The 23,513-nt window shown below is 32.6% G+C and overlaps 1 protein-coding gene across 2 annotated transcripts; it reads left to right on the plus strand.

The window, feature by feature from the left end:
- The first annotated feature begins 3,866 nt into the window (after nucleotides 1–3,866).
- LOC137932263 (tudor domain-containing protein 1-like) lies at nucleotides 3,867–20,708 on the plus strand. 2 transcript variants are annotated; one of them, XM_068775865.1, is made up of 16 exons: nucleotides 3,867–3,952; nucleotides 4,029–4,149; nucleotides 4,851–4,980; nucleotides 6,275–6,577; nucleotides 7,372–7,534; nucleotides 8,328–8,469; nucleotides 9,461–9,595; nucleotides 11,025–11,116; nucleotides 12,891–12,979; nucleotides 14,067–14,191; nucleotides 15,083–15,194; nucleotides 16,517–16,663; nucleotides 17,671–17,774; nucleotides 18,553–18,657; nucleotides 19,719–19,927; nucleotides 20,430–20,708. In XM_068775865.1, coding segments are annotated over exons 1-16 (2,130 nt in total). In that variant the 5' UTR covers nucleotides 3,867–3,950; the 3' UTR covers nucleotides 20,581–20,708. The 2 variants fall into 2 exon arrangements, with proteins under 2 accessions (XP_068631966.1, XP_068631967.1); XM_068775866.1 differs by having other exon boundaries at nucleotides 7,372–7,513.
- The last annotated feature ends 2,805 nt before the right edge of the window (nucleotides 20,709–23,513 follow it).

The following is a 23,513-nucleotide window of genomic DNA, read 5'->3' on the forward strand; positions in this document are numbered from 1 at the left end:
GACCTCAGAGCTCCCGAGTACCTAAAATGAAGTTTTGGCTAGGCGACATCTGCGTCCTGTCCTCTCGAACCTGCGAATTCTTTAAATGTCAATAGAGCATCCGCCACAATATAGATTTTCAATAGCAGTCAAACATTTGTCGGGTATTAAAAATGTGTTTGTCCGTAATTAAAAAAAAAAACATTGTGTACAAAATATTTAAATTATTACTAAAGTCTTCACACGATTTTTTTTTTACCAAACAGCAACTTTTGACTGTACAGCTGGCTATGTAACTTGTTCTTAAAATTTGAAAACAATTTCAATTCAAGATACTTATGTTATCATGTTTATGGATAGATCACAATTATTTTTACTACTAATAATAATGTTTTGATGTACTTAAAAACGTTTTTGCAGAAAAAATGCGTTTCAATTATTTTACACAACATTACTTGATAAAAATATGATATAAAGAAATCCGCAAGAATGATTTTTTTACGTTTATTATATTTAAAATGTTTTGCATTAAAACTACTAAAGCCATTCTTAACTAAGCAATTAATTCACAGTGTAATTAGCTGTAGCTGTAAAAGCCTTCAAGAGTTCAATGTGTAGCACATTTCACAGCAAAAAGTTTAAAAGCTTTTATACTAATTTTCAATCACTTTGAAGAATGTTATATTTTTTTTCTCTTTTGAAATGCAACTGGCCAGTAACTTCTGGCGGTACGAACTCTGCAGGGACAGATTATAAATAATAATTAATTTTAATATGTAGTAATTCTAATTTAGAAAACGCCTTTTGTTACTATGTTATCATTACGTCGTTGAATATGTACTGCACATCAAGTGAGAGCTAAGCTAAACTAAGCTTTTACACCTGTAACTAATGACCATGTATAGTTACTTGCTACTTGTCCGCGCAAAGCGAATAGAGAGCAAACGCTCTATCTCAGGGGCGAATTGACGCCTCTGTATTACCAACGCTTACGATTCTGAGCAGAGCTGTAATAGTAATTAGTCTCAAAATTAGCCCTCGAGTTACATTCAGTCCGCTTTAATTATCTTAATATTAAATAGCGGCAAACAGAACTCGTTTCCGCGCCATGTTTGAATTGCTTCATTAGTTTTAAATTTCGAATTGTTATGTTCGTTCTTTAAATACTCATGCCGTTATAAAAATAATTAATAGCCAGTAATTTTTTGTTTGAAGTGATAAATTACACTGCGTATTTATTTAAAGTTTAATGTAATATATTAAATTTAGTTGTTATTAGATGTTGTAAAAGTTTAAATCTGTATAGATATTAGTTTTTTAGTTACTTTAGTTACTTTTACAGAAAACATTTTAAAAGAAATACATTTAAATCTATCATTGTTCTTTCAGCGTTACTGTTGAGTTTTTTTTGTTTTGTTTTTTATTGATTTATTAAATTCTATTTTGTTTCTAATCACATAAATATGTGCAAACCTTGAGTCACAAGATGGTTTATTTATAGTATTTCTTATCTGTTGATTTTAATTCTGTTAAATAGTGAACCAACAATAGGCGTTTAAGTATATATATATCATATTATAATATGGTGTTATAAATACAAATTGGGATTTTAGCACAGTCACGGTTTTCACACAGGATTTACATCCATTACTCTACGGGCTCTCGCGTATGACTATGAATTATCAAATAACTCAAAAGGCATAACAACCGACAATTTGATGGCCTCACGCCAGCGTCAAACGGGCAATATTAACGTAATTTACTGCGGCTAACTACCGCCGGATTGCGCGATAGTAAACTATAACACCTAAGCTATATCAATAAAAGCTATTAGCATCGATCAGGGTAACTATCTGTCCCGAGGTATTGCCTCAAATTATGTTAAACGCCCCGCCTGGCGTGATTCGCACGGCCCTAATAACGGCTCGCGGCGCCGCTAGCGCCACAACATGGCGGACCAGAAGGCGCGAAACTACTGCTAAATGCATTTCGATGCATTATCCAATTGTAAAATATGCTAACATTCGTATTTGTTATCCAATTGAGAAGCACTTTGGCATTTGGGCAAATTATACAATTGCAGACGATGTTACCAGAATTCATTGTACCTTGACACACAAATAAAATAATTTATTTTATTAAGCTTGCCTTTCATATTTTAATAAGTTTATAAATATATATATATAAATATTTACGCAAAATTTTTTTTTTATCTTGACATAGCTTATATTTATCTTTTCTATGAACCAGCTATAAATTGAATACTATGAAAGTTACATAAAATTAATTAAAAATGGCCATTCGCGTAAGCTTTGGATATCTAAAACAAAACTAGAGTGTAACATAACGTAAATGTTTTAATGTAAACAAGTTCTAACAGTAACAAATGAACTCCGTAAATTAGTGTTTAACTAAAGCATTACCCGTACTCATGGAATGCTTCTCTTTCTGAAAATCGATCTTCAGGCTTATTATGCTACAAATAATTCTAGCCAAAATCGTTGTTCAAAAGCACATAGTATATATTTAAAAATATGATAAAAATCATTAACACTATTTATAATCCAGAGACACTCTACAGACCTCCACTGCTGTACATAAAATGTTGGGTCTTCCTTTTGATTTCAAATCAATGAGATATTGCAATAATTTGTTCAGTATTGTTCGATTATAGCTTTATTCTACTTTTTAATATAATTGAAAATTAATTTTAATAGAGCCCTAAGTCGCTACTTCTATTATTTTTTTGTTTGTGACTTATTTAAACGTAAAAAAAATAGACTAAACGGTTTTCATATCCGATAAATTCCTTTACTTCATTGCATTAAATAATTGTACATACGTAAGTCTGGTCGCCATGGCAACGTTCCATCAGCAATCTATCTCTCTCACACTAATTGGTTGCTCTACCCTCAGAATCCAATTAGTAGAGAACGGTGCGGGTTATCCTGAATTTATTATGCGGCTCTTGTTAAGTTTGCTGACCTTTTTAATTGAAATACCGCACGTTGCTTGTAACAACGCACTTAATGACTTCAACTACATAGGGAACACTTGAAATTCGCTGTTAGGTAACTATGTTGATTTTTTATCCTAACCGTTATTATAATATTTCAACACGTTTTATGGAAGTAAAAAGAAAATTATTTTTAATGAAATAGGACCTAATTATTGTCATTACAAGTGTTTGATATTTTGTATAATAGAAGAATTGTTTAAGAATAGAATATCAAGAATAGAAAATGTATATAAAAATTAATTTGTACTGGGCTACATCGCCCAATTTATAACTTTAAATATTATCACTATTAACAATACATCTGATAAGATAATATTATAATTCGAAATTGTTCTATGCCCATTTGAAATTTTTAATGCCCTCTAGCGTTGAAAAGATCTCAGTGATAAATTTTAACAAAACATGGAAATGTGTTATGATTTCATTAAGTAAGAAAAACATGTTTTACTTGATTCACCTTTTTTCATTTAATTCGTCAATATTTTTCTATGTTATTCTAATCTTCGAGAAAAATACATATAATAATTATAACAAATTATACTGATGTTGAAAAAATATTATTTATTATTATAGAAGGATAGTATTTATTGTTGTCGTTGTTTAAGCAAATGTGATGCTTATATTTAATAAAAACTTTAATGTTTGTGAGCAATGTCTACGATACCAAGTTATTCAATGAAGAAATAAATTTATTTTAGATATTCATGGGCTTATTAAAACTATCGTATATTATAAAATATAAAACCATTATTTTTATAATAAGCTAAATGTGTGATAAAAATTTATTATGCATAGTCTCTGTCCTAAAAAAGGGGTTGCAGTACGCCATCATGGTACATCACTAAATTTGACAAAACGTCTGAAGGTTGTTTTGCTTAAAAAAAATTCAAATATTTTTTCAGAGGGTTTAATAAGGCGTATCAAAAATCTGGTTTGCTTATGAAACCTCATAATGTAAATATTTTTCTATGCTGTGAACAAGTGAAACTTAAACATTATTTGATTTAGAGCGTTTATATTCATATTTTAGGAGTTACATGGATCTTGCTACCGTAGCAATGCACAGACGAACAGAGCTGGAAACTAGAATAAATAATTTTATGGAAAAATGTGACCAAGCGGTTAATGGTATTAAAAACTTAGAAATGCTGGTAAGACTTATTCTCACATACCTTATTTCCATTTGTCATATATAACAAGATGAGTACAAGTAAAAAGCAATAACTCTTGAAAATTTGTGTTTATTTTTGAATGATTTAAAATAATTCTATATTTCCATTGTATTAACAAAAACATTATACATAGAATTTAAAAAGCAATATCTGAATTTTTAAATATCTGTTTTAAAGGAGACTAGTTTTTATAAAAGACTCCAGGAGTACAGCAATACTATAAGCGTAATATGCAAGCTTGTGTTCCTATTTAAAATGAGCAAACCAATATAACTACATAATGTATAGTACTGCTGTTAGTGTTGACTTTAAAGGAATTGTTGTGTTAACAAGATAACGGTTTATATTAATGTCTCAAGCATACTCTGGTGCTACACAAGATATAATATTTCATAAATTTGTATTCTACAAATGCTAATGTGGTGTTTTAAAAGAAATTCAACCTTTTTATTACTACCTACAAGATGCTTAAACACATCAAACAAAACTATAGGTAATAAATATTATAATTGTTAACAAGTTTTGCATATTATGTCTGAAATAGAGTTGCATTACATTTATTCACATTTGAATATTGATAGAAAGTTTATGAAATTTATGTATAATTCTAATTAAATCTCTTAAGGCTCGCCATTTTAGAAAACTGCCAAAATTTAGAATTAAATATTTTTTTGTCTTAGGCCCAGACTTTCATTGATGAACTTGATTGTGACCCTGCTGAACTAAAGGATAAATTTTTAAACTGTATGAAAAAGCTTGATGAATTCACATACATAATTACTGATTTCAATTTAGCTGTTAACAAATTTGGTATGTACTGTAGTATTTGTTTCAGAAATTTTAAGCATTATTTAATAAAATCACTACTTGTTTTTATTTATATATTTATTCTGCAACATTATCAAAAAGTAGCAATTAACAAATACATTAACAAACATAGCTAAATTCAACCTGTGCATAAATCAGCGTCTATTATTACATTCCTGGGTTGGATTTTCCTGAAGGTTAACTAGGCCTTGGGTCATAAGACCAAGTAGAGCTTATAAATATATTATTACTTAAAGTAAAATTACTTTATACAAAAAATAGTTAACTAAAACCCTGAATGAAATTAAGGGAAAATTCTTAGCATATGACTATATACTTAAAATATTGATGTGTCTAAAGCTAATGAGCTCTGGTTTTTTCGTGCTTAAATAAAGTATGGACTGGTGTAGATTTGAACAGATTACACATAATGAAACTTGTATAACATAGACATTAAAAAAGATTCTTCTTTTATGACAGATATATCATTTATATTTCCAATTATCTGCCACAGTTTGTTCTATTTTTTAAAGTTTTATGCAATGGTTAGTACAAATGATACAAAATACTGCAATGTTTGAAGACGAAGGTCTTAGTGTGTTGCTGGCAATGATATATGGATTCGACATCTGGTCACTTACGATGGGCCTCAGAAGAAGGCTCAAGGTCACCCAGAAAGCAATGGAGAGGGGCTATTTCACAGTGAGATCAAATCAGAAATGAGGAGATCTGCAAAAGAATTAATATCACCGACATAGCTCAAAGAATTGCTCATCTGATGTGGCAATGAGCGGGGCACATCGCTCGTGCAACCGACGGCCGTTGGAGCCGAAAGGTTCTCGAATGGCGACCACGAGCCTGTAGAGGCAGCGTATGTTCCCCCACTAGGTAGAACGACGACGTAATTAAGGTCGCAGGCAGTGCAAGACCGGATATCGGGGCGTTCTTTGTGGGAGTCTTAAAGTGGGCGTCCATCAGCTGAAAAGATGAAGTATGAATGACAACACATATAATTAGTACATAACAGTAATGATACATTTTATTGTCACATATTCATTTAATCCTAAAAATTAGAAAAGAAAGACCTCACAAGTGAAGCAGCCCAAGGCTTTTTATCATTTAACTCTGGCATTGCCACCCAAGCAAGTGTAGTATAGTTCTTGGTTTATTTTCTTTTTGTACATAATCCAGTAAGTCAAAACTTAAATTTTAGGTAAATCATATTATTTATCTAAATATCCAATCTCTGATTATCACCTAACAAATTTAGTACTGTGTCATTTTTAATTTATTGCAGAATCAAACAGCAGTTCAGAATATACTCCAGTTCATGAGAAATCTGCGAGAGCTTTACCTTCATGTGATCCTTTTAATCTTATTGATGCTTTATCAGAGCCCACACCTTCCACATCTAAGGCTTGTTTCAATCAATGTCCGCCAGATAAACCAACCTGTAGAAAAGTATCTAAACAAGATCAGCCCCTCATTGCTTTTTCTAGCACTTCAAGTTCCATAAATAGTGTACCAGATTTACAAAATACAACTGGAGAGAATAGTACAAAGAGTAAGATAGTTGACAATGTGAACAAGTCACCAATAGGTGAGTTTAAAGAAATCATTATAAATTATAATTTGGTCTTAGGTTTTTGATATAAGTGTATAAAGCAGATAATTAAAGAATAACAAATTAATGACCTATTCCAGTAAAACTGTAGTATGTAGTGGTGTAAGCCGAGAATCCCCAGGGAACCCATGAGCTTTGCTACTTTGAAATTGATTTAGGTTAAGCATTCTCTATGCCCTGCTCCCTCAATCGTGTGAAACCTACTTATCCCACTTGGACAGCAATGTAAGCCAGGGTCCAAAAAAATTAATAACGAGAATTTTCATTCCGTGTTCACATTTGAGCATACCTCTGAGCTCTCCCAAATCTGAATGCTGAATGTAAAACCAGTAACAGTCTAGGTCTGGGTGCCTTGAAGTAGTAGACATTTTCTCTATAAAATATGGCAATATCTGAAGTATTCACTCTTACCAAAGCTTCTAGAAGAACCTGTAATACTCAAATGCCATAGAGAGTTCTCTGCCACTTTGAACCTGTGAATGCCAAAATACAAATAAATTGTCAGTATCAAATTAATAAGCATTTAGTAATAAAATGTGAACAAACTAAACCTTCTATTAAAGATTTGACTTTGGAATTTTAATTAGGAGTTGGATAACATTATTTTGAATCCAAATAAATTGTACAATTGTTTTGTGTCATTTATAATAATTGATGTACATGTGTTTACTTATTTACTGAATATAAAAAATTAAATGTAACACTGTATATATACATATAGTTATCGTACAATGTTTTAACTATAATATAATTGTGTATATACCCACCAGAGAACAAGGTGAGTGAGTTTGAGACACACAACTTACCTGCACAAACAGTGCTCCAACTGGACCAGGAGTATCCTGCCTCCATCTTGAATGTCGACGGGTGCTCCTTCTGGGTGATCACTGAAACACCTTGCCTAATATCCGAGTATGTAAATAGTTATAATAGGTGGGCGAATATAGTAATTGGACTTTTCATTAATATAATAACACACTTCTGATCACTAACTATTAAAAATATTGCTTAGTTTTTAATTTACGTAAAAAAATAATATTTTAATAAAATGAAAATGATACATTAATCTCTCTAAAATTAAAAAGTCTATACTTTTCACAAATAATGTTTGATGGCTAGAAATTATTTAATATTTGGAAATCATTATAGAAATTTATTCCAGATCACATGTGTTTGTATATTTTTTATGAAAGTTATTTCAAATATTATATAAATTCAGATAAAATGTATTTTATAATTTTTAACTAGTTTTAAATAATTTTTATCTTTCTGTGAAAGCTGTTAATACATATATGGTTAACACAAGTAACATCATAATTACAGTTAAACATTCTTCTCCGAGTGGAACAATGATTGAATTAGTTAGTACAAATTAATCCCCTTTGATGCCCAAGATTGCCCAAGGAAGTCATTTCGACTGCTTTTTAATTTCATATGAAAAGGAAATTATAATTTGTAATGACTGATTTATTTATAATATCTACCGATGAATTGTTATAAGACTGTAATTAATATTAAAAAAATATCAAATTTCTATTATTTGATATCTATTATTATATTTATTATTTCGCAATCTTAGAAATCGATTCCTCGTGTCTATGTAATTCGATTTGTTCATAACAAATATGTAGTAAACTAATAACTTTTTACTGTTAAATACGACGCCGTGCTATTAGGAGCATAGCGTGAAAAGATTATATGATTAAGAATAAAATTATACTTTCAGTATGATACGAGATATGACAGAATTCTATCGGAGCAATCATGTGGTGTTGACGCCGAAGCAAGTGTCGACGCTCACCTACTGCGCCACCTACGTCGAGGACAGAGACTGTTTCTACCGCGGATTTCTTATAAGGCTTTGTGAGGTATCTGTTGTTGATATTAGCTTTTATAATTTAACACTATTGGGATAAGCCAGTTATTCTCTATGGTCCGAAATCCAATTGCGCAGGAGCCGTTCATAAAATATGTAATTTGAAATTTCATTTATCTTAACCCATGTTACACTTTCTACTGCAATCCCAACCCGCAACCCTATCTCCCCACTAAACTCAGCAGAGAAGTGATAGATAATCATACAGAAATAAAAAATTATGATGAAAAGAGATAAGAAACCCAATAGCTGATATTTTTGAGAAATGAGCTGAAGGATGAAAGGTGATGAAAAGGAGAAAACTGGAAATGGATGATTATGTAAGATCATGTGTAGTATGTTAGAAGACCGAATGAATGATCTTAAGAAGACTGGAAGAGAAGTAAAGAAATAAAAGAAGAATGTGAAATAATTAGTTGAAAATTGTGAGCTCCCTGTCCCTAAACGGGATAGAGGAACGCGAGACCCCAATAACTGAGGCCTTTAATAAACAAAAAAAATCATACAGAAAAAATGAGGTCGAAATCCGGTTGGTCATCCTGATCTAAATTGGTCCCTCTAAGTGGTAATATCCTCCCAATATATTCACGAAAGATAGGTGACAAGATTAGCTTATTTCGGTAAATATTAATTAAATTTAAATATTTTTAAACGTATTTGAAGTAAAAAACAAATAATTCATGTTCTAATATCCAAGGGTTTCCTTAAATATTCTGAGATATCTATAGTCGGTGATCGTCACGTATTCTTAAGGTTCTGGAGTAGAGACAACATACCGGCAAACACATTATTAAAGTCCTCGGAAGACGCTGCAGACCATGATGAATTGAAGTACTTCATTCTGATGTGTAGACCATGACTTTGTTAAAAGTCGTCGGTAGGCCCTTGTTTCAAGTTGTCTCCAACCGGTCCCATTGTAAATCTATAAGAGAGCCCTTTTTTCACAACAATGTGAGACAATGTAAACACTTTAAATATTCCAGGAGGAGCGTTACATGGCAGAAGTGTTCCTCGTAGACACAGGAGAAGTGCAAGTGACTAATATAAATAATATAAAGCCACTGGAGAAACGATTCTGCGTGAGACCTCCGTATGCAAGGTGCTGCCATCTAGCGGGCGTGAGTTTAATCCGTAATATTTTCATTTTCCCAAAAATATAGATAAATCAAGCAAGCAGGGACACTCCCCAAATAGCATAAAATGTAATTTTCTCCCATATAAAATATTTTAATGCATAAGAACTAAAGAAAGCGATGTAATACGACTTGTTACAATGTAATACGTCATAAAATTTCCTATTTTCTTATTTTTATTCATTAAAGATTGCCAACAAAATTTGCAATATTACATACAAATGCAAGAACAAACCCATCGTTTTTACATTTTTTTTATACTAATACAGAATATCTCCAATTTTAGATAATTCTAATTTTGATAGCAACAAAATAAAATTCTGAAAAACAACTGTAGACATCTGTTTATAGATACTATCTACAGTACTAATAAATGTGCATGCTTACTATCAAGTAGCGATAAATTCTAATGAAATTGATTATCATTCCTAATTTCAATTTATATTTTTACATCTTTTGTACTTATTACGATTGAATTTTGACTGTACACAATTTTTGTGTTTGTAATATGAATTTTACTATTATTTCTTTTGTACGTGACTTTTTAGGGAAAATATTTAGTTTTTTCGTCTTACATAATTTTGTTTGCACGCTTTTATATTGAATTAAAGGTAACGACAACATGGCCTGGTTAAAAAAAGAATTTTTAAAAATACAAATTAAATCAACAATAAATCCTTCTTACTGCCTACATCAACTTAATTTAAAAAAAAGATAATGCTATATTATGTATAAAATCTCTAATACATATAAAATAAAATTGTTGCAAAAATCATATACTGGCTCTCCCGTAATAACTAGATAATTATTACAGACAGAAGAGTATTAATTAGAAAATCTGGAACTTTATATAAAAATTGGTGCTAGAAAATTTGAAGACCTGCTATAAAATAAAGAATGATTTGAGTGCAACTTAACATTTTATATCTTACACTTTAAAATAAGATTTTATAAATCTATTATACCTTTTAGCATCTTATTTTAATTTGCAACCAGATTAATTTTGCACCAATTGGATTTTATTTGAGCGCTTAATAGGTTATGGTACATCCTGTATATCCGGTGGAGGTATTGACAAAGTTTTCAGTTTTAAACATTGGCTGATATGGTTCCTGTATCAAGATATTCTTTTAGTATTATGAATTTTGAAAATATAAATTTAAAAATTGTTATAATGTATGTATGACATCCTAATCCACATTGTATTTTGGTTAATTTTATCTCATTTTTTATAGATATTGTTATTATTGTAAGTTTATGTCGTATGCGCTTTTTATTTTTTGCTATAAAAGACTAAGTTAAGTGTGGTAATAAGATAAGATTTATATATGACGACACATATTAAATGTAACTAAACAGAAAAAATGGATACACCACAGAACTCGTCACTTATGTTCTAATTATCATCTTTCAGATCGATCTGAACGAAAATCAGAACCCGGACAAGTTGGAGATGTATCTAAAGCAGTTTATTGGCACTCCTTGCACAATCGAAGTTCATGATAAGTGAGTTACTGCTATATCAACAAACTACAAATAAAAGTCTTACTCTTGTAGAATCAGAAATGAAGGCCTGCTGAACCAATGTCACTGACTAAGCTTAAATAATTGCTCGTCTGTATTGGCTATGGAGCTTTTGGAGGCAAAAGCTTCTGGACAGCCGAATATAGTCAAAGTCTTGGGAATTCTTTGGACGCGGGCGGCGCAAGATGGGTCATAGTGGCGATCTTTGGAAGATGCCCGTGTCTTGCATTATGATGATGATTCCTATAAAAATTAAAAAATAGGAATGTTATGTTATGCTGTTGGCTTGCGTAAATATAAATAGATTATGTTGACTCCGTGAAAAGTAACCCTTAAAATGCTTTAAAGACATATACATACAAGATACAAGACATAACAATTATCCTTTATGAAAAAAAAAACTGAGTAGCTATAAAGAGAGTATAAATAATACTGTGATCAAAAAGTATCGTGAATTTGTTTATAAAATGTAAATTCTTTATTTATTCTTCAAAATCAATTTTAACTCTGTCAAAGACAGCCCCGTCTAATAAAAACACTTTTGAGAAAGCTCTTTCTAGTCCCGAAACAGTTTTAAGTCTTTTTTGATATAGCCTCGAATATGGTTTTTATCACCTTAATCGTGTTACAACAGCGAATTCGCACGAAGGTAAGTCAGAGGACTACGGTGGTTGCGAAACGATATGGGTCGAATTTTCGACGCTTTTTTCCAAATAAATTAAGCTATTTTGACATCAATCGAGACTTTATGAGTTTGACAAAATTGAAGCATTTAACAAAAATACGTGTAACTCTGAAATTATTAAACCTTTTGACAAACAGATGCTTGTAAAACATTAAAGATAACCATAGCAACCTATAAAAAAAATTACCTGCCTTTCTAACGCCCGTGATTTTTAACACTTTGCACTTGAGGATGTTTCCGCGCAGACCAACCAGCAACTCGAGACTTTTCACAACACTCTTATGCCTTAACTCCCTTCAACTCTTCTTAAACATTACTCTTTATAATTTTGCTTTGTGTGATATTTTACGAAACAATTGCCTAGGTGTATGCTCTGCTTTTCGGGACAAGTATCACAAGTTACGAGTAAGTATAAAGTATATATGAGACTGGTAAGTTTGCACTGAAACTGAAAACTCAATTTGTTTTGTGGTTGCGTACTAATTTCAGATTAATTCTTATCTGCATTTTACACTTCATAAGATTATACAAACAGAGTGTAGGCACTCGCGTCAAAAGAACAAAACAAATATTGCCGCGCATCAAGCTACGACGGTCATCTCTCGACTGCAAAGGGTTAAATGACAATTTCACCCTATTTTTGATGACAGCAGTATATTTATAAAATTCTGTAAACATTAATGATTAGCAAAAAAGTAATTTAAATAATGCTGTAGCACATATATTATACTAACATATATATATATGCTATAAGCATAATTAAGACGATCATTTCTTTTTACGTTAGATTGTTGATATGTACAGTTGAGCGGGGTTTTGTAACCTAATTCTGCAATAAGATTTAGTTCAATAGCAGTTTGTATATGCAACAATGTAATGCCCATATCAGGGGAACTAGTATTAAGACAAAATTATATTTTTATAAATATACATATATATATATATATATACACAAATATATATGTAATTTTATTGTCGGTAACTAAGGAATTGTTGGACAGGGCCATCAATTAGGTCAGGTTATGTATTTTAAGTACAGATCAGCTATAAAAACGAATTGTTTTGTTCCAGTACTTCGGAGTCGTTAGGAGTGTATGTGATTTTGCAATCTAGGAAAATACTTAACATCATACTGATTGAGAATGGATTGGCACTCGGAAGTGAGTCTATATTTTAATATACAACCTTTAAAAGATTACTTAGATAACTGGGCAGTGTTTTAGGTATGGCTTTGGTATGTCCCCATATATATTTTGTAAAAAGGTATTAATTAAGAAACACACAAACATTCAATTTAGTTATATTTATTAACATGCCTTCTTAAAATTTGAAAAATATTTATATTCAAAATTCGGTACATTCTATATTGTTAAAAAGAAAAAAGTCTTCATAGAATCAATGGGTTGGGGGAAAAGTTTCTTAATATTTCAATGAAAATTAAATATATTTAATAGAATTTTGTCATGTTGTACAGTAGATATATAATTTTGTGAATCCTTTCTTGACGTTGACCTATTTTCCTATATTTAAGTAAAGTTGTAATTGAATGCCTTTAACACATCATATTTTAACTTTAAAAAAATCTTGAATCAAAATTATGCTAACTTGTTTCTTTTATTTACATGTAATCTTTTTAATGGCATATTTTAGATAATTTAAGTCTATTGGGACATGGTTAATTATTTATCAACATCATTCTATTATTTTAATTACTCATTATTTTTTTAATGTACTTGATAGAATCCGGTTTATCCAAAAACTGTTACTGGCAGTAGTGACGCTACAATATTTTTTTAATCATGTGTGTGTAGAGTATAACGGATTAAATAAATGAAAATTACAGTGGTTAATTTGATGTGATATCTTGAATATAATTTTACAAAATTAGCAATGAATACATACCACAGAATAAAATGAAAATGCAAACTGTCAAGTATAGAAAACAATTATAAATATATACAGGTTCTATGCGTTTCAGACAATCGCTAAACTTTATGAAAAGAGCAGTTGCCTGGCGGCAGGGGATTAATACAGACTATCTTAGGTCACGGATTAGATTCCCGGGATACAGTCCTATATAAATGCCACTTTGCTTTGCACTTTGCACTGCATTAATTATATGGACTGTCGCTACTCAGAAACATGTTTCTAGAGGATGGGCAGCAGTGTCCTCTTCATGAAATAATACCACATTGCGAATCTCGAAAAGTATCAACTTTTATGTGGTTTAATTTTTTTTTATTTTAGTTGAAAATTTAAACATAGAAGACTGTCCTGGAAAGGCGATAAGACATAGTCCTCCGGAGATAACAAAATCGAACTTGAACATAAATGACTGTCCGGAACATGAAGATCCAGTTGAAGCTGTGACGGTAGGTATATAATATTTAAAATTTTATTATGTTAATAGAAGTACATGTTTGTCTTGATACTTATATGCTCATAATTATGTGCGAGATAGTGAACTTTTAAACAGTTTAACTATATTACTGGTTTAATATTCACCGAAATATATTAATACCAGAAATTGCATAATTTATTTCGTCGGTTAAAGATAACAAGCTAACGATAAAAGTTAATGTGCATTTTTTTAAAAAAAAGAACGCTTCGGGGCGTGTTCAGGACACTGGGTCACCCCGTTGAATACTTCTCTTACATACTCTTTGTAACATAGTAACGATTATTAAAACGGTTCCGCTGCCAGGTTCCAAAGGAACCGGTTCCTTTTCGCTCTAAAGTCATTTCTTTTCCATATACGTATATGATATATGATATGATATATATATATGTATAGATACATATTTATACATACACATAAAAGTAAAACACGCCTTATCGACATATGATCTCTTCTTGAACTCAGGATCGTTCCCAGACTTTTGACATTTCATAGAACACTTTCAATATTAAGCTGGTTCCAATAAGTGTTGTTATTCTCTCAAACTCGACAAAAATGTGAAGATATTGCAACCATGTCTCCACCACGGATTTTTCGAAGTAAAGTGTAAATAGATTGTTTAATCAATTAATTGATTGAATGATAAATATCGATTCACTTTATTCGTTTCTTTTCGGATAAATATCGATTCATCGATTTTGAAGTAACTCACGCATAGCTTAGGGCTAGAGCTAGGGCTTCCTTGGAACCGTAAATATTTTCAGTTCATCACGGATAAATTTAGCTTAAAATATATGAACTGTGTGTTATATTTGTCGAATATATATTTCTTTGTTTTTTTTTTATTATTATTGCGCATTTACAGGGCTATCATAATCGCGACGAAGCCGACATCTGTAAACATTACAAGGGCGAGCCCGAAGGCACGTGCTTCAAGGGCGCCCGGTGCAATAAGAAACACATATTGAAACATCCCGGTGAGAAGTTTTACTTCATCTTTTTTCACACAGGATTTCCCATATATCAGCGATAGAAATTTTTTAAAAAGGTCTCTATCCAGCGTAATTCGACGACCTTAAAGAAGTCGTCTGTGGGTTGACGTCGTACGCTGCACTTGCCTGTCCACGGTCGTCACTACAGAACTTTGAGCCCTCACTAGCCATCTGTTCTGCTCGCTAAAGGTTGCAAAGCTCGAGCTATCCCGGGCGAGCTTCGGTTTGGGCAGCTTTATACTACAATTTCATCGGATTGAACGTTCCACAGTATGCTTTCAACTAGTCACAGCAATCTTAAAACGATTGCACTATATAGATATAAGCATTGCTAGAGTTTCTCCACTGCTTCTGCCAGTTCTAACACTTTTTAAAGTCCTAATAATGTTAGCTGTAGAAAAGTGTCTGTCTAATCATCGGTGTCACTGTTAAAAATAAGCTAAGCATTCGCAGTGCTGTTACCTTAAAAGCAATGAAACTATAAATGTTAATGGATATTAGTAATTAATATAAAATGTGTTTGATAATCAAATATGTATATAATAATATATTTATTGCACACGATAATTACAGTAGTATAAATTATGGGAGGAGAAACAAGAAAACAAAAAAAAACTGTAGTAATAATAGACAGACACATAAATATTTCTTAGTTACTTTCAATGGAATGGTATTCGTGTATGTATGTAAGCGTGTGTGTGTTATGTATGACTTAGTTATAGAATCCAGTAGCGTTTCGATTCTAGTATTATCTTGTATTTTATACAAGGTTCACTCCTGGCTCCCTGGAGTAACTAGAGTTTAGTTCCCCCACGAGAGGAGCTCGGCTTGAGATAGAGCACCTAAGAGAGTCTACTGTATATAACAAGCGCTCCCGGGAGCGCCTTTGTACTTCAGGGCACCACTACTACCTTTTGGAGGTAATCTTGGATCGCAATATATGAGAGTCCAATACTGGTACTCCAAATTTTGTTAAACCTTTATATGCTACTCTTAGGTCACTAATGTTGCCCCTCCATAGAGTATCCATAGAGTATCGACTGATGGACGGTCTGACATCTCCTGAGGATGCCCCGTGGAGGGGTGGAACACGTGTAGACTAGATTAACGGTGGTAGTTGTGTATCGCAAAGTTTACCGCACGCGCATTTATCAGCGGGCTGGCGGGCGGTGTACTTCATTGCACGACTACTGCTTCATAGCGAAAGTAGCTATGTATTGATCCCTTCTTAGTTAGACTGAAAGAGTAAAGATAAGAAAAAGTATTGATAGAAATAAAAAATGATTATTATATAAAGTATGTTTCAGACGGTTGGACGCTGGACCGCGTGGCCGTGGTCGGTAAGTGCCCGGCGACGCCGCTGCCCGCGCCGGGCACGTGGATGCCGGTTCACGTCACCCACGTAGCGCACTACGACCGCCTCTACGTGCAACTAGTCAAACCCGAACGCAATGGTACGTCGACAACTAACTTACATCTTGTATTGCTCACTATACTGATATCGAAACCGCTGCACAGCGTCTTGGTTAAGCTTGGTAGCTCTATAGCAGACATTCCTAGATTTTTTCTCTTTTAATTTTGGTGCACCCCCTGCATCATTCTATCATATTCTAAAAAATCAACATAAAAGTTGAGGATGAAATAATAGCTATAGAAATTTTGGTTGCGACGAAGTTATGTCATTACAGTAAATCGTAATACTAGAACATACATCAGTAATAGATGTGCACAACATTTTTATAGAAATTAGAATAAACAAAAATAGTTTTACCTTTTTAAATCTATAACTAAAAAAAATCCAAACTTAGCTGCAGTAAATAAACAAAAGGTATATATTACATTGCTGTGAAATTTTTCACGAGACTCGGTCCGGTCATAGAAAATGTCAAATCCATTGTAACATATTGATCGTCTTTTCAACTCCTGCATGCCTTCTACAAAGACATCATGTTCATCATGTTTCCTCTAATGTTAACAGTGATCACTTCACTCTATTTTTTTTTAATTTTATATAGTCTGATCTTTCTTTCTACAATGCTGTGTATAGTTTTTTTTTATTATTATTACACCTATAAAGGAACGCATAACAGAACAATTATTTATATGGGATCTTTTACTTGACTTATGTGTACTGCGGGTGTACCTAAATAATACGTAATATGGATTTATGATACGGAGCGGACTCCGCTGCACATCCTCTAGAAACTTTTTTGAGTAGTGGCAACCCTATATAGGTAATACACAAAAGAAAGGCTGTATCCCAGGAATTGAACCTGCGACCTACGATCTGTTAATCTCAGTCTTCTACTGCTAGGTTACCACTGCTCCTGAGATATAGATAGACCTATATATTATATTTATTTTAGCAGATTGCTAACATTAGTATATCAAATTCAAAATTATATTTTTTTAGTGCCGTAATGTTGTCAATCTTTAATTTAAAAAAAAATGTATTTTGCAGTGGAACTTCCAAAGTTCGGAGTGGTGCTGCCGCCCATGACCCTGAAGAACCTTGTGCGTGACATGAACAGCCCGGCTGCACGGGTATCCTACAAACGCCTTAAGGTATCTTCTATCTTACTACAAAAACCTACACATAACCCTTATTAAGAAATCGACAACGCAAAATATTTTTTTGATATTTTTTTATTTACTTATATTAATATTCATGATTATTTCAGCCATAAGGATATCTACTGCTGGAGATATATCTCTCCTGTAGATTTCCGATAGGACCGGTGAAAAATATATACATTGAACAGTGGTAGCCCAGTAGTAGAGCCCAGAAGTTGCCCAAAAGTGGTAGCCCAGAAGCTTGTTCGATTCCCTGGATGCAATCTTAAATAATTCAAACTTTGTGCATTATTTACATTAGATTGCCACTAATCAAGTTTTCAGAAAATGGGCAGCACCGTCCTCTGTAAACCATAATTCTACACTCGATCGCCAACCCGCCAGCTAAATGTGGCGATTATGGTATATATTTGGGATCTCTGTATCTCCATGGATATTTTTGCGGAAAACCTATGCCTTGTAATGGACGTCTATGGGCTGAAACGGCGACGACGAGTTTATTTAGCTATGGATTTGTCATTAAATACAGTATCTGGGTACTATATATGTATATATTCTCAATATATCTATATAACTCTTTAAAGCAATAGATAGGCATACACGCACAGCTGAAACGAGGATATATTTCCAATAGAAAGTTTTGCAAACTAGATGAAATCGAGTCTTAATAATGTATTACTTATTGTCTTAGGTTTATCAAAAACAAAAAGTGTCATCTACCATATGTAACTACCAGGTGATTTTATATGTTATGATGGTTGTGTTGCAGATGACACCAGCACCCGGTGAGCTGGTGGCAGCGCAGTACCCTCTTGACAATCAGTGGTACCGCGCGAGAGTACTGTCTGCCACGAGGGCAGACCAGAGTGTTGAGGTCAGTATGCATATAACTGAAACAACACTACATCAGTGGGGAAATGTCAGCGACTGCAACCTTAATGTTATTCAAAAGCTGCGAAATAGTATCCCAAGAACCATTTCAAACGCGCCATAGTTTATTACCAACACAGATCCATGAACCTCCAAATATAAGAACTGTTAAGGAGATAAAGGTAGCTAGGAATAAATATATATAACGACTCAAAAATAACTCAAACTATGTGTGTGGTGGATATGATAGAGAATAAGGAACCAGTCTGCTTAAAGACTCATTTCAGATAAGCACAAATTGATGCTATGCCTTATAATGAAAGGAGAGGGCTATCTGCGGCTCTTTGAAACCATCAGTTTATTCTACTTTAAACTTTGAAAAATCCAAACACCATTCATTATTGAGTAATCAGCAAGATATACTGTCACCAATTATTTAGGTAAGTAAAATAAATGAGTAGTTTTTAAATACGTATCCAATCAATTGAGACTCGCGAATATTTTGACATTAAGAAAAATGGCACGAATTATGAAGAAGTATGAACACTCCTGCCACGAGGACACCATCGCCTCACTGATAAACAATGTAGAAGAGAGGTCTGCGTTCCTCAAATGTTGCAGAGCTATAATTGAGGACTTAAATTGTAGCAATAAAGAACAGATATAGTGAAAATAGTACGGGTCGGGTAAGAAATTAAAGGAATAGAAAAAACACTAATGTGAAATAAACAAAACAGAAACCTATGTAAATATGCAAAATTTGTTCAATTGTGAAAGTAAATATGTTATATATTATAAATAAGATTGTAATGGCCTGTCCCATAAGTACCATAGGGGAGAGCGAGAGGCCATTTGCCAAGAAAGAAAACACTCCTGCCTTATGATAATGTATTCAACGGCAATTGTATTAATGAATATATATATATATATATATATATATATATATATATATATATATATATATATATATATATATATATATATATATATATTCATTAATACAATTGACGTCCGTCACAGTATATTAAGTTATGGTGTGTAATAAACGTTTATCTTTTACCCAAGGTGATGTACATCGACTACGGCAACGTGTTGTGGGTAAAAGAAGACGCTGTAAGCGAGCTAGACCCGCGCTACTGGGCGCTTGAGGCGCAGGCGGTGCGTTGCGTGCTGGCTGGAGTGCGAGCACGTACCTCCTGCAGCCGCATGTGGGCTGCAGCACGCAAACACCTGGAGAGCCTCGCAGGCGACCGCACACTTGGCGCATGCGTCGTGTAACTATATTATATAATTATACAATACAATACAAAAAAACACAGAGAAACGTTCACCTGAATTCTATGTTAGTCATTTCACAAAAAGGGGTTAAGTATCTAAAAAAAACCTTTTGGGTCTTTTTCCAATTTTTATTGAAAATATTAATACAATGTTGCTTTACTAAAAGCTATTCTATATAATCGCTTCGTGTGACAAGAGCTGTCACGGAGTGTATAAGAAATCATGATAATCATTAAGACGAATCCTGAATATAGATAATGCAGAAAACCCTTGAACATGTGAAAAATAATGAAGTTACACTCTTAGTTTTTAATTTATTATTATTAAAAAATTTATTATTTGGGGGTGGGGTCCAATTTTATTGACGTATATTTGCAGGAGAAATGGTAGTAGTGTGACAACGAAGGGGAGAAGGGTTAGAAAAATTGAATTCGTATTTTCTGCACGGCCATTATATTTGTATGTATGAAGTTTTATAACAACAATTTTTGACTACAGGTCCCGCGACTACGACGAAATAACCGTGGAACTGTACGACGATAACGGTGTAAGCATTGCGGAGGAATTGGCCGCTAGTCAGCTCGTCGAGTTAACTGAATACACCATAGAAGACGACACCGCCGTGAAACAGAAGCTTGTTGTACCTTAAGTCGTGCTCATAAGTTACGAAGTTGACCGGCAGTCTGTTTGCTTTATGTTGTTAGTTCGTTAATTTATATTGCCATAATATTATTATTATTTTTGATGAACCCAATTCAATTACTACAATAATAAGGATCAAGCATAATTCATTATAGTGTATATTTAGAACATTATTAAACTCATTGTATGTAAGGCTTATTCTTTACAAATTAATTAGAAATTAATTTCATAAGTACAACGTGAGTGTAAATATTAAGGTTCGGTTCTATTAATTTTGATGAAAATGTTAGTACAAGATCAATTTATTCTCTACAAATTTTAATAGGTTCTATAATTAAATAGATTAATTATGGCCACTGAAGGGTTATATTCAGGTGCATATTTTAATTATTTATAAGTTTCTTAATTATAAATTAATATAAGGAATCATTTGGGGTCTTTTCCAGCGTACAACCACAAAGTCTGTTTCAATATCCAATTAACATTTATATTGTAAATTTTCGTTTCAAAATATTTATATATAAGGTATTTTAAAACGAAAACTTCTTTCCGTGTTAAGTTAAAACTTCTTTGCTTAAATGTGCATAAAAAAATCTAATATCCGTTTATTATATTTCGAATATCCAAAAATTAATTATTAATTAAAGCAGTTATATTTTGTATGCATAAAAATGTAGTTTAATCTGTGTCATTTAAATTTGTCAATCATATGCATAAGATAGCAGAGGGAATTGCCTTTTTCTCTTTTTTTCTTGATCTTTTTCTTCTATCTTTTTGACTGAATGATGAAAATATAAAACGAGTAGTATTTAATGTATCTAAAAAATTAAACTTTTAAGTTACATTCAATTTACAAAAAGTATATATACACAGGTGTCCCATAATTTAACCACGTGTCTAAATCGTTTGGTCAAGTAGGTGTAATAAATATCTATTGTAAAAGTAAATAAATTTAAACCACCCCTGTGATGTTCTTTCTATTTTTATAACTACATATCTTTAATTTTCAAAGGAAATAGCACAGCCAAACTATGTACTCTAAGTTATTGCTATATCCACCGACCATGTTTTAAGAAGTAGTACATTTTTTTATAAATTTGGGGCTTATTACATACATGATAACTCGATCGTCATGTTGATATTGATTTTTAAACAATTTGTATATATTTTTAATTGAATACATGTACCTTTTATTTATTTATTATTATACTTTCATTTAGATTAAAAACTAAATAAAGAAAGGATTAAGATATCTTATTGAACTTTATTATATATGCATGCATACTCTGACCGATGATGATTTTTTTTAAAAGTTTAGGCATTACTGAGTTTATTTTTATATCTTGTATTCATGTCTCTGTCACTATTTTTATAAACTAAATATACAAGTCATCATTTTTTTAAGTTAAAAAACCTGATGGTAAAAAGTAATGTAACTTTAATAAACAATAAGTGTACAGTACAGTATTATTTGATATAATTAAGATTAAATTGATAAGCCGTTCTAAATGTTTGTTTTTTAAATATTTTAATTGAATGTGCCAGCTACATTGTACAGGTAGTTTTTTTAGGTAAATACTAGCAGTTAATATTATAATGTTTAATAAACAGTAAATGTTGTCTTCACATTTCAACCGTTTGACCTCAACTGTTGCCAAATATGTAATAAAAACCTAGCAGTTAATTTTTCTTTTTTGTTTTGCCACTACTGCAAACCTGTTTTTTAGTCTGTCGAGACCTATTTATATCAGTGTTTAATATCGGATTAATATCTATAATTTATTTACTTAACTATTTTGTACATTTTAGACGCCTGGGTGCGCTTTATTATGCATTAGAAACGATAGCATAGCTGTCTTGTCAGCCGATAGACGCCTACTAATATAGGCCTCTCGCTAGGATGGCCACGATGGTAGTGATGGTTTTTACTGTTCGGTAATTTCCAGGGGAAACGTGAAAGGGGAAACATTACGTAAGTGGAGGGGTCCATAAAATACTATATGCTTTACATAGTGAAGAAGTGTTTTGTCTTGACTTCACCTATCAATATCAAAGTAGACGGATAATATATTTTAATGAGCTCAGCAACTTGTAAAAATTTGTATATTCCATATTCTGTAGTGTGTGTGCAGGAGGTTCATGGGAACCAGCTAAATTTTTAAAGTGATATATGAGAAAAACATTCTGAGAACCTCAGTACTAGTTTCAATTTCTTCGTGTCAGCCCATAGACGCCAAGTGCAAAGGGATGATCGCAGTGTGGTATTATGGTACGCAGAGGACGCTGCTGTCGTCCTTTGGAAACATGTTAATGAGCAGTGGCAGTCCAATATTATTAATGCACTGTGTGCATTATATAAGGTGCAGACATAATGAAATACCATCCAGTGGCCATCTGGGTTTTGTGTCCCATCTAAATGACTATTTTCCGGCAAAAACGACTACGTCAACCACGATGCAGTCACGTCCACCGAGCTACGCCTATGCCAGACCTCAAACAGTCTAGGTCTTAGTTAGTACTTAGCTACTAGAGTCCCCCTATAGTAAACCGGCATGGTTTTTAACTTCAGCCACTTCGCCAACTCGACCCACTTATATCTCTCCAAACCGACATGTCCCTTCGCGCATTCTAATTTAATAACTTACAAAAGTTGCTGCACCTGTTTTGATCTTATCACAAAAGTATCAAAAAGTTAATCTCACAGCAGTTCTCCAGCAATGACCTGAAGTCGCTGAGGATGACATGTTTTCAGACAGGAAGATGGAGCAGTAACATAATCAAGTTTGAGTTTTCTTAATTCAACCTCAAAGCCATCCGGTCAATATGACACTGACACTTACTATTCCCTGGTTCTTGCTATGATTTGTATACACTTATATATGGACAGATGAAGTAGTTGAGACAATCAACCTCTGCCTTGGGGGCCGTGGCCTACATGTA

The sequence above is a fragment of the Battus philenor genome, unplaced genomic scaffold (assembly GCF_028537555.1).
Source record: "Battus philenor isolate CCGP_79_NKW_IND1 unplaced genomic scaffold, ilBatPhil1.0.hap1 SCAF_9, whole genome shotgun sequence".
In the NCBI taxonomy this organism is placed as follows: Eukaryota; Metazoa; Arthropoda; class Insecta; order Lepidoptera; family Papilionidae; genus Battus; species Battus philenor.

Coding starts and splice junctions, on each gene's coding strand:
- LOC137932263 (XM_068775865.1), top strand. Junction 4,150..4,850: donor TTAAAAACTTAGAAATGCTG/GTAAGACTTATT, acceptor TTTTTGTCTTAG/GCCCAGACTTTCATTGATGA. Junction 14,192..15,082: donor ATCCAGTTGAAGCTGTGACG/GTAGGTATATAA, acceptor GCGCATTTACAG/GGCTATCATAATCGCGACGA.